This window comes from Falco peregrinus, chromosome 6, assembly GCF_023634155.1.
Source record: "Falco peregrinus isolate bFalPer1 chromosome 6, bFalPer1.pri, whole genome shotgun sequence".
NCBI classification, from domain to species: domain Eukaryota; kingdom Metazoa; phylum Chordata; class Aves; order Falconiformes; family Falconidae; genus Falco; species Falco peregrinus.
Genome location: NC_073726.1, coordinates 38,390,301 through 38,407,009, shown reverse-complemented (window position 1 = coordinate 38,407,009; position 16,709 = coordinate 38,390,301). Strand labels below are relative to the sequence as shown.

At 41.1% G+C, this 16,709-nt stretch overlaps 1 protein-coding gene across 4 annotated transcripts in view; it reads left to right on the top strand.

Annotated features, from left to right (window-relative positions):
* Positions 1-174: 174 nt before the first annotated feature.
* TBC1D30 (TBC1 domain family member 30) overlaps positions 175-16,709 on the top strand; it is a 60,637-nt gene continuing 44,102 nt past the window's right edge. Inside the window, exons 1-2 of one of the 4 annotated variants that reach the window (XM_027793395.2) lie at positions 175-588; positions 2,954-3,118. In XM_027793395.2, the coding sequence (XP_027649196.2) occupies positions 333-588; positions 2,954-3,118 (421 nt within the window). In that variant the 5' untranslated portion in view covers positions 175-332. The remainder of the gene's footprint in view (positions 589-2,953; positions 3,119-16,709) is intronic. The other 3 variants (XM_027793396.2, XM_055808264.1, XM_027793397.2) reach the window with 3 other exon arrangements.

Sequence of the window (16,709 nt, the reverse complement as noted above, 5' to 3'; positions counted from 1 at the left end):
GCACCGGCGAGGTAACCGGCAGGCCGGCGGCGACCTTCGCGGCAGCCCCGCCACGCCGCGCCAGGGTCCGTCCCTGTGCGTTACCGCCGTGAGGCTGCGTGAGCAGGCGAGACCTCGCCCTCCCCTCAGCAGGTGCAACGCCCCCGCCCGCCGCTGGCCTCTACCACGCCGCGCGGTGTGTGGGGAGGGAGCCGGGGCGGCCGCGGCACTCCTGCCGGGGGAGCGTCCCGACGGCCTGGGCTCTCCCGCCCCCTTCCCGTGGTTGCCCCCCCCGCATCTCGCTGTGGAACGGGCCGAGCCCGGAACTCGGCGCTGCCGGCCGGCCTCGTAAGATGGAGGTGGGGGAGCCGAGCCCGGGCGGCCGGGCGGGCAGCAGTGCCGACAGCCTGGCGGAGGAGGAAGAGGACGTGGACGAGGAGGGTCCTGGCAGCGGCCGGTCCAGCCGCACCTCATCGCTGGTGAGCGGGCTGCTTACCGAGCTCTACAGTGCCGCTGAGGCGGCCGCCCCCTCGGGCAACGCTCGCTCCCGCGTTCTCCGGGAGCTGCAGCAGCAGCGGCCGAGCCAGGTCAAGTACCTGCGGCTGAAAGGTACAGCGCGCCCCGCCGCCCCGCTCTGCCCTGCCCTGCCTGCCGCCCCGCGGGGGCTGGCAGCGGCCCCCGTCACCTCGCTGTTCTCAGTGCCTGCAAGGGAGTCCTGCTTGAAGGGTGTAGTCCCCTCTCTCCTGCCTCCGTGCCTGTGCGCACGTGTCTATATGTATGTATGGATGGATCCTCCTTCACGCGTTACAGCAGCCTCTGCGCGCGGCCGTGCCCCCCGGAGGCTTCCCGTGGGCAGGGAGCTGGTGCCTTCCTCGAACCAAGGGCCCCTGGGCTGCGTCCTCCCTCTGTTTTAGGTGATGAGGAGCAAAAATGGGGTCAGCTAGAGTTTCCGTGGCAGGTTGCACACGCTTTTGTGCTTCTGTAAGTTCAGTGCTTTTCTTCAGTTATGGTAATGAATCAATGACCAGTTTTCCTTTTATTTTTTTTTTAAGCTAAGTTCCGTTTTTCCTTAAGCTAGAAGAGATGCAATGCATACTGTCCCATAAGAGGTAGTTGGTTTTTTCAAGTCCTTTTTAGTTCTAGAGGACTTAAACTAAACCTGACAATTATAAAGCTTATTTGCAGGTAAGCATGTCTTCCAGGAACAAAAAAGGTGTAATAAAAAAAAGTAGATATAATAGTCAGCCAATCAAAATCTAAATGATAAAGGATTCTTACTAAAGCTGAAGTAGCTACAACACTGTGTGTTTGTGAAAGAATGAGATTTTCAACTCCAAGCTGACCTGGCTAGGAGGGGTGTACAAAGGCCTTTTCTCTCCTGACGTTAAATCATTGTAGACAAGGGGGGGAAAAAAGCAAGAGGTGAATAAATGTGCCAGTTCTTCAGACCTGTGCAAACAGCTTTCTGCTTCCGTGTTTGGCTTCTTAATGAGATGGTATGCCATCTGATGTTACAGGATGTAGCTCAGGTTCTTCTGTGTGTTCTGTGGCAATCTGGGAATCAACAAGAAATTTGTTTGGGAATATATTTTGTAGAATTTAAATGCATTAATTTTGCTACAAAGTGAATTGTTTTTACAGGGACAGCTAACTTACATGAGCAGGAAAGAATAAAATTCAGCTCACTGCTTTTGTGGTGACTGTGCAAGTCAGTAGGGATACAACTTAATTTTTTTTCTCTCAAAATCCACAGATGTGGTTTTCAAATACCTTGCCTGGTGCAAATGATTGGGAGTTCCAGCTGAGCAGCATGTGCTGAAACAGGGTAGTGTCTGTAAAATACAGGATGGTTTTACTAGTGGCTCCCCTTCCTTGGAATCATACCTTGCTCTTTACTCTCCCATGACTGAGTGTCCTTTCAGCCTAATTTGTCCTTTTCTTTAAGCTCTCCAGAATTATTGAAGAAGTTTTGCTGTATGAGTAGAGTTTACCATCCCACTAATAGTAGCTTTCTCCTGGATGCATAAATATTTTTCTGATTGGATCAGGTTACCAATGTATGGATTTTTTTGATTGATTTTTCTTCCAGCATCAGGGGGGCATGGTTGTACTGAAAGTGATAGGATTTGAAAACTTAGCTGCAGGGAACAGACAGGTGTTTAGATGCTGGTGGCAAGCTGTACCAGGCTATTACAGGGAAGAGCTGAAGATGCCAGCATGTGATAGGCAAAGACCCAAGCTTTCAGTGGTGGGGTGTGCCTCAGAGATCAGAACAGAGGACTCAAAAAAAAAAAAAAAAAAAATTTAATAGACTTATGACATCTCCCCAACAGCTCCCTTTTTTTTCCTGGACCTGAAGCTTACTGCATGGGGGACAATAGAAACAGTAGAAGTAAGCTGAGACATTTTGGTGAGCTAAGGGGGTCTGGTGGCACTGTGACTGACCAGTGGAAATAGCTGTGGCCATGAGTGAAGCCACCCAGTTTTCATCTTAGTAGAAAGAGTTCCCCACTTAGAGCTCGTCCTGGAGTTGCATTTCTAGCTTTGCTTGCACCTTCTTGAACATATTCCTTTGTCTGTTACCATTTGTTTATTCCCCATGCACATTTTCCACAGGCAACTTCTGGAAGGTACTGTATTTAAAATTTACACACAGGCTGCACAAATGTAGGTATGTTCTAGCTACATCTGTTGTGATGTTTCCAATTTATAATGGTATAATTTTTATATAATTATAATTTGAACATTATTATGTGCAATAGGTTGAAGTACTTTGGTTTAAAAGAAAATTGAAGATTTTGGCTCAGATCCTGAAAATGTTTATAATTGGGAATTATCCAGGTTAATAGAACTTGTAATTTATAGGAAGTTTGTATATGTATATGTCCATGGGCCAAGTCCCTTTGTGTGTCAGCTACAATAAGCTGTGAATGTTTTGGCCTGTACTGAAGTTATTTTCTCTACTTATTGGCAGATGTCGCTGAACTAACAACTATAAAACAAGAACTGAATTACAGAATTACTGTTCAGTCAGCAAAGTTGCTTCGTCTTCTGAAGCAGAAAGACAGGCTTGTGCAAAAAGTCCAGAAGAACTGTGATATCGTCACAGCTTGTTTACAGGCAGTTTCCCAGAAACGATGTAAGTACTTTCCGTGTACGTGTGTACTAGTGTAAGTAGTTTACTTCGTGAATGTGGGCAGTGTTTCAACTAAGCCCTCACACTTGATTTTAAGTCAAGAGGCCAGGATACGCTATTCATTAGATAAGACTGGTTTCCGGTGATGTCAGTGGCACCTGGGAAAAGACAAAGTTCAACTCACTCAGCGAGGTTGCCATAGCCTCAGCCCTTACTGTGGGCTGTCTGCCAGGCTTTTTCAGCTATAATTCACAGAAAGCCTGAGTTGAATTTTTTGGCGTACCTGCTGTGTTTAACTGTGTGCTTTCATATGTTTATAAGGGAGAAGCTGGAAATGGAAATTCTTCTTGCTGGAAACTATAGAAAGCACATGCAGTTGTTTTCCCACAGCATTGTTGGTAGTGTGTAACTCCTTTTGAGTTGATTCAAGATGAGGAGTATTAGTAAAAACAAACCTATGTCCCTCAAACCTCTTTATCAGCATCTGTGGTTTTGGGGTTTCAGAGAGGGTGCATGGGAAAGAGGAGAAATGTTGTTCTTCGTTCTTTTGCCTTTTCTTCCAGCACAGTGAAACCTTTTTATTTGACTTGACAAAGTTGTCATCTAAAGATAGGCTAAAGTGCTTTTGTTAGTTCTGCTAAAATGAAGCTTCGTGTAATGTTGTATGTAAAAATAAATAGAAATTACACCTTTAGAAAGGACATGTGAAAATAACCTAATGTTCCCTGTCTTATTTTTCATTAACATGCAGCGTGACAGGTACACAAATATTCAGGTACAGTAAACAAAGCATGGTCTTTTCACAAAAATGCCTGTAGGAGCTTTGAGATGCATGTAAAAATTTCATTAAAAGAATCTTAATGTAGTGGCATGTGCTAATGTAGTTTAGTTAAGGGTTTGTCTATTACCGTGAAATGTAATTTTTAAACATTTGGAAGTGTCCCTTTGTTTTACTTAAAGCTAACATGGAAGTTCTTTGCTGTCATGCACTGCGTAGGCATATTTCTTTTACCTACTCTTCTTCTTTCTCAGCATCAGCTTGATAACTGAGTCCTCAGTGCCATTAACACTTAAGCGTATACTGTAGTCTGCTTTTAAATGGGGCTACTTGAATTTTGCATGTGTCTTGAGTGTTTAGAGGATTTGACTATAAATTTTGAAGGTCTGAGCATCCTGACTCATTTGTTAGGTAAAAACCTATTGACTGAAAGGGATACGGAATTTCATCCTAAATACGAATGTTTACAAACTTCAGATACCATTTTGCACTTAATGGGGTGTTATGTTTAAGATGTGGTAACAACTGAGATAGCTGAAGTTCTGAAGTTTTAAAGTAATGCAGTTTATTGCCTAATATCCATGCATGTGCATGCAGGTTTTTGAATACTATTTGTAGGTTTGTGTATTACATCTCTTCAAGTGAGATTTTTGTTTTTAATTATTAATATAGCATATTTATCTAGTGTTCATTTTCAGCTTGTATTTCTGGAAATCCAGATGTATATTCCAGGGCACCAAAAACTTAGTTAATTCTTGCTTCAAGATCTAATCCAAAGCCACTGGGATTTGTTGAATGAATCCTGGAAACTTCAGTTGCTCTGGAATAGATTGAGACTGTTTTTATTGTTCAGTGTAGATGTACTAGCACTATACAGAGAATGCAGGAATAAGCTCTTCCTGTAGGATGTACAACTTTGAATTTCCTGGTAATCAGGCCTTTTATTTGATCAACAGCTGTCCAAAGGCAGGCACCACTCATCTTCCCTCCAACCATTTATTCTTGCTTTGGTACAATTTCCTTTGTAGTAGTAGGAACCACTGTGTGGGACATAATCAAATTGGAGATGTGATCTGGTAAGACCTTTTTCCTTTTCTGTGAGTTCCCTGTTCCTAGTTTCTGCAGAGGGTGGTAGAAATGGGTGCACAGGAGAAGGTGATTGCTTAGAGTAGCTTGAGAAGTGCAGCTGCTGAGTATGTAGTTAAGTCTTAAAGTCTCAGCAAAACTGTTATGCAAACAATGGAAAGATCTATTTTATTTTCTTTTAACTTTAAAAAAAGAACAGTTAATGTGATGGTACATTAAAAAATGCACACCTCTTCCTCCGGACCAGAATGTAAGAGAGTTTTTCTGCTCACTGAAGCCCTTGGAAACTAGATTTTCTGTAGACTACCCTCTCATTTTTACATATTCAAATCATTATTATTAATTGTAGAAGTTTTCATTGTTCCAGATTTTTCTGATGAAAGCATGTACTTGCAGTATAATGTTATGTGCCATAAAGCTTTATAATGTGCTTTCGTGTACAGTATTAGTATTATGATATCCCGTAGAACTAAAATGTTTATCAAGTAAGTATGAAAAAGTTGTTAAAATATTTTTTAAAATATTTTTTCTTTTAAAGTATGTTATTTATTGGCAAATTAAAATGTATTACAGTTACATTATCATTAATTCTAATGTTTCAAAAGAAGTGATTCTTCAACTGATTCATAGAGAATTTTATTGTATGTTTATACACTGGGAATGTTTTCCTCCCATATAATGAGATCTCTATGTAGAGATAGAACTCTAGTTTTAAATTAACCTTAACTTCACATTCAGATGTTTGAATGCTACCTTTAAACAATGTGTGTAGGCCAATTGCAAACAAATACAGTTTCAAGAAAAGATGGAAATTCTGTTGATGCTTAACTCTCGCTTTTTCAGACCCTTGTGCATATTGCCTGACAAATGCCTTCCTAGTGGTAACTTCAGTTAGTTAGGAAATTACAGGGCTGATGAGTTTGATCCCTTATTTTCTGATGAAGTGTCTAACATGGTTTAGTCTTACTCTACAGAGTAAGAAACAGGTACTGTTTAAAAAACTGTATGCCTAAAACTGTGTGTGTTCAGTATCTGACAGTTCAGCATCTGCAAGTTTTGCAGGCTGCACAGGGAGCTGTCTGGTGCTCACTCTCTGACTTGTGCACGGCCCTCTGGCAGCTTTGGAAGCCCGTGTTGGGCTTGCTTGTGCTTTAGGACCACCAATACCCAGCACAGTGCCTGCAGCTTTTGAACTCCTGAGTGGATAGAGTAAATATGGAGGAACAAACTGTCGCCAGAGACAACTTCATAACTTACTGTCTTTCTCATTGTGCTGTTGACCTTTATCCCATGTAGGTGATACATGTTTTGCATACATATAGGTATTACCATAGAAAACAAAGTTGGCTGCAGAGTGAAATGCATTTTGGCCAGAAACATGAATGCCTATGGCTATGTTGAGGTTGGATAAATTGTTTTGTTGGATACATGCTAAAAGCAGTACGCTATGCTGTACTTCTAGTTTGTAAGATACATGACTGACCAGTTTCCTTTTAGTAACACTTTTAAAACCAAAATTTAAATAAAATACTCCAGTGAAGAAAAGCAGTAAGAGAAAAATCACAGTGATGGCCTGACGGCAAACATAGCTTCTAGGCACACATTTCTCTTACTCTTGTGATTTTGACTTATTTGGAGTAACAAGATATAAGTTTGTTCTGTAGCATTGTGAACTATTTCAAACCCATCTTAGAAAGAAAGCAGTGCTTTATGTCCTTGATTGCATCATTTGAGAAAAGGAATTCAGTAAAAAATAAATCAAGGCTTTGCAGCTATGATTTAAAGAATGTACAAAAGACATCTCATTCTTTTCTCTCTTCCTGTATTTTATATAGTGACAGCTTGCTTATATTGTTAAATATAATTTTGACTGATCAAAATGCAAACCAGAGGTTCCTTGAATCACAAATCTTGATTGCCTGTCATTTTAATAAAAAAAAAAGAAAGCATGTATTATCTATATATTACTTAAAAGTAAAATCATCCAGCTCAATTGTTGCTCAGTCTGGCTGGAAGCAAGCAGGAATGCTTAAATCTGATTCAATATAGAATAAGTTGAAGTTATATTAACAGAAAGTTCATTAATATTCCCTTGTATTTTTTATGGAGAAATAATTCAGTATAAAATTTTGCATTGGTGCTGTGTAGCTATTATAGGTACATAGCACCATAACTTTAAATGGGTCTCATGCTGTGTTCAGAAAGACTTTTAGTATGCTGTGTTGTAATACTGTTTTAGAAACTACGATTAAGGATAAGTATCATTCTTCCATTATTTCAGCATTGCCTCCTGAATAGAATTCTCCAAGATAACAATAAACATTAGCTTTCTAGTTTTTCTCCTCCTGGTTTGATTGAATGCAGAGCCAGTAGAGGGAGACAGAATATTTTATTTTGTGCAGAGATAGAGATGCGTCTCTGGTTTTCATAGGTTGATGGCTTTCATATCCTTTCTTTAAACGTGGAGGGAAGTACTTTACAAATGTGGTCAGGCCATGATTGGATGAAAAGATTTAAAGTCAGTCAAACAAATGTTGTTCACAAAAGAAGTAATAGGTTCATATGTGAAGTAGATGAAAAATGGTGACACATGGCTTCTTAATTCTAACTGAGATCATTAATTCCCACATGGTTGTGGAGGTTATTCAGAAGCTTCTGACTCAGTGAGCTGACCGTTTCGGAGTCCAGCTACAGATATTCAGAAGTTTGTTTATATACTTACTAGCAATACTTGTGATCTCTTTAAGTGCATCTTAACTGGATAGACGCTCAGCACAAACTGGCATCTGCACACAGATTAGTACCCTACATGGTTCCCAGGGGATGGACTGAGTTTCCTGGTAGATGTCTGGGCTATGAAGTCTCCTCAACTTCTGAGAACATGTTACTGTCTCTGTAGCATCAACTCTTCTCACAGTGTATGGAACTCACTCAGAGGAAACTGGATGAGTGCAATTTAGATATGCAGAAGTACTTCAACATCTAGATTAAACTTCTGTTTTCTGTCTCCTTGTTCCCTCCCTCCAGAGTTTCTCTTTAGCTTCAGTCCTGCCACATCTGTGTGTCCTGTCCCATTTTCTACTTTTTTCCCCCCTTCCTAACTCTTCGTTAGCTTTTCTCACTTGATCCCAGTCTTTAAATATTGCACTTCTCAGCCGTGTTCCTTTTTCCTCTTCCCTGTGTCTTGTCTACCCTGCAGTGGTAGTGCTAGCTGTCAGTCAGACTACTCCCCATCTCTGAGTTTTCTTCACATTGTTCCTTGGTCTCTTTCATATGTTCTTCCTTGTTTTTTTTTCCTGCATGCACTAATTATCTGCTCACCTGTTTTCTCCATCTTTCTTCTTCCCTCTACATTTCTTAAAAAACAAAGGCAAACATTCACAAATTTTAGTTCATAGGATGAAATTTTGATTAAAGGTCTAAGAACAGCTTTAATACAGTATACTGTGAACTGTTAACACAGCTAATATTGATTTGATTGAACTTGAACTTCATGAGGTTCTTGGAGGAGGGGAAGATTTTTCAGAATGAGATCAATCGGCCATTGTAATAATCTCCCCAGAGAAGTGGTGGATTCCCCAGCATTAGCCACTTTTAAGATTCAGCTGGGCCATCTTGTCTAGACCCTGCTTTTGCCAAGAAAGGTTGGACCATGTGATCCTTGAGGTCCCTTCCAACCTGGTATTCAATGATATGATTCTATGATTATCACTCTGGATCAGATGTCTTGTAACATGGGACAAGCACTTGTGTACCTATGTAATATTCATGCAGGTCAAATCATGCATGTGGCTTATCTGTCTTTCCCCACTCGCCTCCCAGTAGTTTGATGTACTGTTGCAGTTGTATAAATATGCTTGAACCTGGAACACCTCTTTTAGCCTGGTTTAATTTTTTTTCTTTCTTTATGAAGAATTGAGTTACTCAGTGAATGCTGCTACTGTGGCAATTTTGCCAACACCCTCTGCCCTCAAATCTCCATTGTTATAAATTAGGGGCCAAATTTTAAGCTTGTGTTTGCTTTTCATGTTCCTCACTTTAATGTCTGAAATATATAGAGAAGGATGTTCTGTATTAAACTTAAAAATACTAATATCTGTGCGATTTCCAGTGTTTCATTTCCAATTAAAGGAGTGAGTATCATGTACTTGCTGTGTTAATCTCCAACTCTTAATTTAGATTTCCAAGTGGATGTGAAACAGGTCATTCATTTAGAAAACCATGTCTCGTTTTCAAGGTGTTGGTCTAATACATTTTAAATTTAACTCGGTAGCTCTGATGTCTACAGCCAGATGAATCTGCTTCAGTCACTTTTTATAGCAATAACTATTTACTTATCTGTTGAAAGTACATTCCTCCTTTGATGAGGTTAGAATAGGAGGTTTGCATCTTGTGGAGTCTGATTTCCTGTGAGTCATCCTCAAATGACTCAATTGGCTGCATGTTTCAGTTCAGTAGCTTTCTTGTTACCTCATCTGTATTTGTGTGCTTGGTAACATTACTAGTGTGTACCCTTTGTGGGTGCTCATGAATTTGATCCTTAAAATTGATGCTTGGCTTCTTGAAATGCATACTTAAGAAATGTTGCTTGTGGCTACTTCTTGTTTTTCCTAATGAATTGTTCTTAATTTAGTTCCAGCTGATCTTTTGTCCTTTGAAGCCTTTTGGTGGGGAAAGGGAAATGGAATGGAACAGAATTGTGAGCTTGAAAATGTCATAGTCATCTGAAGGTGTTTGCTTAAGCTGTTGCCAAAGGTAGGCTGAATTTTCTTTAGGCAACTGACTAAAGAATTTGTAGCAATACATGTGTAAATAAATAGAATATTGCTATTGATTTTTTTATTGCTATTTTTGTCAAACAGTTATGCTGCGTAGAGTGAAGGCTTTCTCTGTTATTTATGACTCAAGACGTGGAGGTAGACTGAGGATTAGTTAACAAGGATTTTGTAGTTCATTCTGTGTCTTGTGCTGGTTTGCCGGGAGTGAGGTAATGGGACAGTTAAAAACAGAGACAACCTGTATTTAGGGATGCCGGAGCTTGGCTCAGTGGGGATGGGGGCTGTGTGGTTGGTCCGTAAGCTGCATTGGACCACTGGGCAGGAGTTCTTTTGATCTGGATGGTTGACATTCACCTTCCAGTCTTTTGTGTATGGACTGTGCATGAGGGAAAATGACTGTAGACATAAGTGTGGTCTTACCAGACATGTTCATTGTTATCTAGCATTATTAATAAGTTGTGTGACATCTAGTAATATTACTGGTGAGCCCTTCAGAAGAATCAACTAGAGTGGGCAATATAAAATTAGCTGCTGTTCGATTATCATATTTCACTCTGCTTCAGCCAGCTGAGGTTCTGGGAAATCTGAAAGCTTATTCCATTGCAATGGGAGCCTGGACTGAGAAGGATTACTTTCCTTTTAATATTAGGCTTGGAGGAGAAGGACTGCAAACAGCATAATTCATTGCTGTGCACTAGGTCATGAAGAAGTGTTTCAAGGAGTAGGTGTATGTCATCTTTAGTATTTGCAAATGTAAATTAGATTGTGTATTATGGATATCTGTTAGGGGGTCTGGGAGAAAGAAAAGTGAGTGTTACCAAATATAATACTAACAGTGTGGAACACTGAACAGGATGTTGATGTTTTGCAAGGGCAACAATTTCTGTTCTTAAATGCCATTGAGAGTTTACTACCACAGTATTTTATGTACTGTTGGAAGTTACCCACATGGAAAGCATTATCTGTGTGCTAAAGGCTGACAACTAATCACTAACTGAGTAATCCTGGAATGGTTTTAGGTAGTGGTTACTTTCTTCTGATGAGAATATGATCTTGGAACTGATCTTTGAGTAGCGCAGCCAGCTTGGAGACTCACGGAAGCAGTGTGAGTGGAAGTAGTTTAACAGAGCAGCAAGTCAATAAAATTGTGGTGCAGCCCGGTGCTGCTCCGTTGCCTCTCACAGGATATTCTTCTAGAGAACTATCAACTAAGTTCCCAGACTTAAAGTGTAGTTGTGCTGTTGATGGGGGGTGGGGTACACACAGAGCATGGATCTTGTAGGTAGTAAGTTTTTATATCTTTGATCACTTGATGAGCAGTAGCGTTGGTAAGCCCTTGTTGTGATTTAACCCCAGCTGGCGACTAAACACTGCGCAGCCACTCATTCACTCCCCCCACAGTTTCACAGAATGGGGGTGAGGATTGGAAGAGTAAAAGCTAGGAAACATCTGAGTTGAGATAAAGACAGTTTAATAGGTAAAGCAAAAGCCATGTGCATAAGCAAGGCAAAACAAGGAATTCATTCACCACTCCCCATGGGCAGGCAGATGTTCAGCCATCTCCGGGAAGGCAGGGCTCCATCATGTGTAACAGGTACTTGGGAAGACAGACTCCATCACTCTGAATGTTCCCACCTTCCTCCTTCTTCCCCCAGCTTATATACTTAGCATGATGTCATACGGTATGGAATATCCCTTTGACTAGTTTGAGTCATCTGTCCTGGCTGTGTTGCCTCCCAATTTCCCTGTGCCCCTCCAGCCCTCTTGCTTGTAGGGCCCAAGAAACTGAAAAGTCCTTGACCTAATATAAATGCTACCCAGCAACAACCAAAACCATCAGTGTGTTATCAACACCATTCTTACACCAAATCCAAACCACATCACTGCATCAGCTACTAAGAAGAAAATTTAACTCTATCCCAGCCAAAACCAGAACAGTATCTACCCCTTATTCTGTACCACTTGACGTTTTTCTGACTTGGTCGTATCTTCACTGAAAAGTTGTTCTGGTCTGTGCCACTGCAGAAAATCAGATTCAAAAGATGACAAAACCTAGTGCTTAGAACAGTATAGAGCCTGGAGTCCTCACTTTGAGGGAAATTCTGCTTTAAGGTTACAGCAACTAAAATATCTTGTTCCAGCATGAAATAAAACACCCACTCACAGAAGTCAGTTGCTTATGAAGCAAAATTCTGAAAGCTTACATTTTGAACTAAAATGCTTTGTTCAGATTTTGACATCTCACCCTTTTTCATTTCATGTTATGTAACGAGCCATTTTTAAGATGTTAAAATGTTTAATCCTAAAAAGAATAAAAATTATGCTTTTAGCATTTGGAAATTGTTGCCATCAAAGTTAACATTCTGCTGTGAAGGACTTTGCTCTCTACAAGCTGGTATTCTATGGCAGAGCTCTTCATTAAAGTGGTTCCAACCAGCTTTGTTACGGAGATCCTCCAGGGAACGTGCAGCCAGCTATCTCTGCAGCTCACTCCATGGCTGTTCAGCCCTGGGATTGCCAGCATTTAGGGAGCTGAGGAGCTGGCATGCATTCCTAAGCCATAGATTTTTCTTCTGCGTCTTTAGGGATTATATGAATCCTTACTTTTCCATGTCACATACTTCATACTGTGCTGCTTTGTCCCTAACTCTGGCTGCTGAAGTCCTACCTCCATCAAAAATACCTCCCTGCCTGCTCTGAACAGAATGCCATCTTATATTCCATCATGGGCTAAAAATTCCGCAGTTCTCAAAAATGGCTTTTATTATGGGCTCCTTCAGCTACATTCTTCAGGATTTAACTAAGCAAATTGTCTTGGCAGCTGCTTTGACTAGTGGCAGGATCCTGAGGTAGGATTGCTTTTGTCACAAACTCTGGAAGTCTGTTCAGGGTCTAGGTACTTAGTTTCAAGTGTCGCTGGGCTTGATGAATATACCTGACCGATGCTTTTTTTAAAGTATCATTCCACTGCTACTTTTAATAGGAGATTGGCCACATTCAGAGTTGGGGTTGCTACTGCTGGTAAATTTCTAGAGACAGTGTGGAGCCTGATGCCCAAGAGATCCTTACCTCCTTGAGGGAGGTGCTACCTCCTGGGGCACTGCTGCTGCTCATTTTCGAGTTCAGTGAGCTGCTGTCTCTGGAGGGGTGGGATTTTCCTGGGAAAGGGAGGTGCCAGGGCTTCAGGACTAGGTGGAAGCAAATGAGCAGCAGACCTCAGGCACTCCTCTCTGAAAGAACCTTCAGCTGCCTGTTCTCTTCTGCCTGTTTGAGCCTCAAACTTAGCCCCAAATGTGCCTCATGCAGAAGGAAGTGGCTGCTGAGTACAGCAGCTTACCATTTGGGAGATACCAGGCCTTCACCCAAAGAGTGTGGTGAGACCTGGGAGACCCTGGTCAACCAGCTGTGGTGGCCCACTTCTGTGTAAACTATGGGTCAGTGAAATTCAGAGCTGTACCACTGCATCTTTCATTCTCTCCCGTTTGGAATAACTGTCCTGGGAAACAGCAGATATCTGGGTTGAGGGTGAGGTGGGGGTAAACTGACCTGTCTGAAGTGTCTTGTGTAGGTATGTTTTGTGGTTGGCCTCTGCTGCTAAGGTGAAAGGGGCATCCTGTAATAGTCACCTGAGGTGGCAAGCGTCAGCCATTGCTTATCTAACTTCAACTAGTTTTCTTTTTTCCTCTCTGTCCCTCCCAAATAAGTAGCTCCACAGTATTTTTTATTTGATTCTGTAGAAACTTGATGGGATAGTAACAGCTGGATTACAATATAAAAACTTATTCTTGTAGAATAAATACTATATTGCTTATCATGGACCTGAACAGGAAATTCAGTAAATCCTTTTGTAAGCAATTATCTGACTGCTAAATCTAGGCCCAGTTTGCAACAGAAAATGCAGATTGTTCAGTATAGGAATTCAGTATAGATTGCAGAATCACCAGATTCTTGTCCAGCAACATTTGGTATAGGATGTAAATACTCTTTGTCAGTGTGCTAGCAGCTGTGACAACAGTGAAATGGTTGAGTTAGTGCTACACCTGAGACTGTGTTTATTTTGGGTAGGCATACAACTCGGAGGTTGACTGCTTGGCTTCTTTTCCATACTGTGTAACTGTAACACTGCTGCTGTTGCAAAGTGGTAGCTGACCTGGCAGGGTAAGTTTTGTGAGGCGTGTAGAGTTCTGAGTGCACTGAATTACACTTTTCACAGCTGTGCCGTGAAAAGTTGACATACTGGATAGTACTAGTTACATAAAATACTTCTTGAGTATTAGAAATAGGGATTACTGTGATATATTTTTGTGTGCTTTTTTGATTACTTGCTAAATAATACTTGTATTGCATAATAATAATAATATTTTTTCTGAGCAAAGTGGTTCTCAAACCAGTGATATCTTATTTCTCTAGTACTGCAGTAACTTTGGAAGGTGGAATTTGATCAGCTCGAACTGAGGAGGCATGCAGTTACCTGAAGGAAGGATGCTGCTGTTTGCTGTCAACAGTCAGAACAATCTGTTCTCTGTCTACACTCCCTGTGGGTTAGTCATGACATCAGAAGTAACTGTCAGGCACCACTGTTCCCTCTGCTCATTTGCAGCTGTTCAGATGGATACCTGATCAGTGGTAAAGTTTGGTTAATCTGATAGTTCCCTGAAAAACTGGAAAAGCGATGCGTTTATTTAGTCACTCGAGAATTATTGTGGTTAAATGAGGTGCTGATTTCCACATAGGTTCTGGAAGAGTGTGAAACTGAGCTCATCCCACTCCAGCCCAGTGTGTCTGCCTGCGGCAGGGTGAGTGTTGGCTGGAGATGGAGGAGTGGGGTGCAGGGCCCAGCTGAGCAAAGGGCTCAGCCCACAGGTCTGTGTACAAAAGTGGTCATGTTCTTTGCTGTGAGGTGCTGTCAGCATCCAGGGTGTAATCTAGGAGTTCATTGCATTAAATGCGAATTTGCGATGAAACTGGCTGTATGGCCATTGCTGCCAAAGGCTGTGTGAAGGAGCGATGTGTGAGAAGTGCACCTGACTGCATTCATATTTTGCAAATCCTTTAGTCACTTCTGAACTGATGGCAGATCCTGCTACAATTCTGCAGGCAGCAAAAAGCCATGGCATCTATGGTAAACATCAGACAATCAAGATGTAAGGATTTATTTGTGTGTATAAGCTCACAGCAGGGGTGGTTGTGTGAGCTGCCTAACTATAATACCATGTCATTGCAATCTTTAATCTTTCTCTGACAAGCTTTTGGATGTGGAAACAGCCTGAGATAAAAAGTTGTGCAATTAGATTGTACGCATAGTCTTTCACACTTGTCTAGCTTAGCTCTGCCTCCTTTTTTTATTCTTCTGGGGATTACACTTTGGTACAAGTAACTGTGCTGTTCTTTTCCCTAAGTAAATGCCTTTTTTTTTTTTTTTTTTTTTGTTTTGTTACCATTGTGAACTTGTAGGAGGGTTAATGGGGCTTCACTGAAAATGCCCAGTGGGGTACATGGCCTTTAACACAGCATTTTATTTCCAGATATTGGTTGAGTTAGTCTTTGAAGAAAAGATATCCTGGATACTAGAGATCAAGTGGAGGATAACAGCTGCTTGGCATAATTAGGACTAGGAATAGACTGATTTATGGAGCATCAGGCGGTAATAGCAGCTATGTTTCTGCAGCTTTGTGAGATAATCCTGCCATTTAAAAACAAGATGCTAGAGAAGTGGGCTGTGAACTTAGTCTGTTTGGATCACTAGTCCTGCTTATAATTCTGTGCTGGAGCAGCTCTGGAGGAAATATTAAATGAGAACCTCAGATTTTAAAGTGCTCTTTTTCTTGAAGCTCTTAATAACCTAAATTTGACTTACTGAGCAGTAAGTGAATGCTCCTCACATACGCTTCAAATTTGCCAAAGAAATAAAGTCCATATTCCATCTTCATGTTACCCTATCTTTTATATTTCTCTCTTAGTAAAAGCTGGAAACCTCTTGCTGGGTTTTGCCAGCAGTGAAACAGCTTCTAAATTTAGTTCACTGTAAATTATAGTTACCTCCCTAAAATCACAGCAATGTGGTACTGATCAATATGTTTTCCCTGCCATCCATACAATACATATGGTCAAAATACAAAGCATGAACAGTTTTTGGTTCTTGGGTTGGATTAGGTATCATTGATAGCTAAGAGTTTAATGTGAGGTTTCAGCGTGGGTTTTTTCAATACGTTACTGCTAATTTCTCATCTCATCCAATGGTCATTGGCAGCAAAAGCTATTGGACCTCAATCCTGAAGGAGAAATAATTATCCGGTGAGACTAAAGGAAGTCAGAACACGAAGGTAATCAATGTGCACATCTGATCTTTTTTAAAAAAGCATACTAATCTGAGGAATTAAATATGACTAATATTTATAGTAATGCTATAGAGGCCCAGTAAAGTCAGGAACCTAATGAGCTGGTCACTGAACACACAGTACAAGGCTCCCTGAAAACCAAACTAGTAATGAGGCAAGGCTACTTGAAGACTGGTAGGAGAAGCACATGTTCAGAGGAGTGAAGTAAGTTGTCCCAAGCTACACAGTAGTTAATAAGAGCTTTGTTGTTACCAAAACTCATGCTTGCATGGTGTTGTACACATGTTCAAAATCAATTTTAATGGCTCAAAGCTTCAGTACTAAATGAGCCTTTGATTATTGAACTGAACGTGTTTAGGATTAAACTTGTACTGTTAAGAGTTGGTTATGAACTGAAATTTTGTTATTTAACTGTTGAGTAAAAAAACTTGGAGTAGTAATGTTGTTGTGACTGATAACTGTTTTCTCTTCATCTTACACACTAACTTGAAAAAAAAACCCGTCTCTGTGTCAAACTTGCTTAAATGACTAATTGTCTTGGTTTAACCCCAGCTGGTCATGAAGTACCAGGCAGCTGCTCGCTCACTCCCTCCTCACCCAGAGCAATGGGGAGG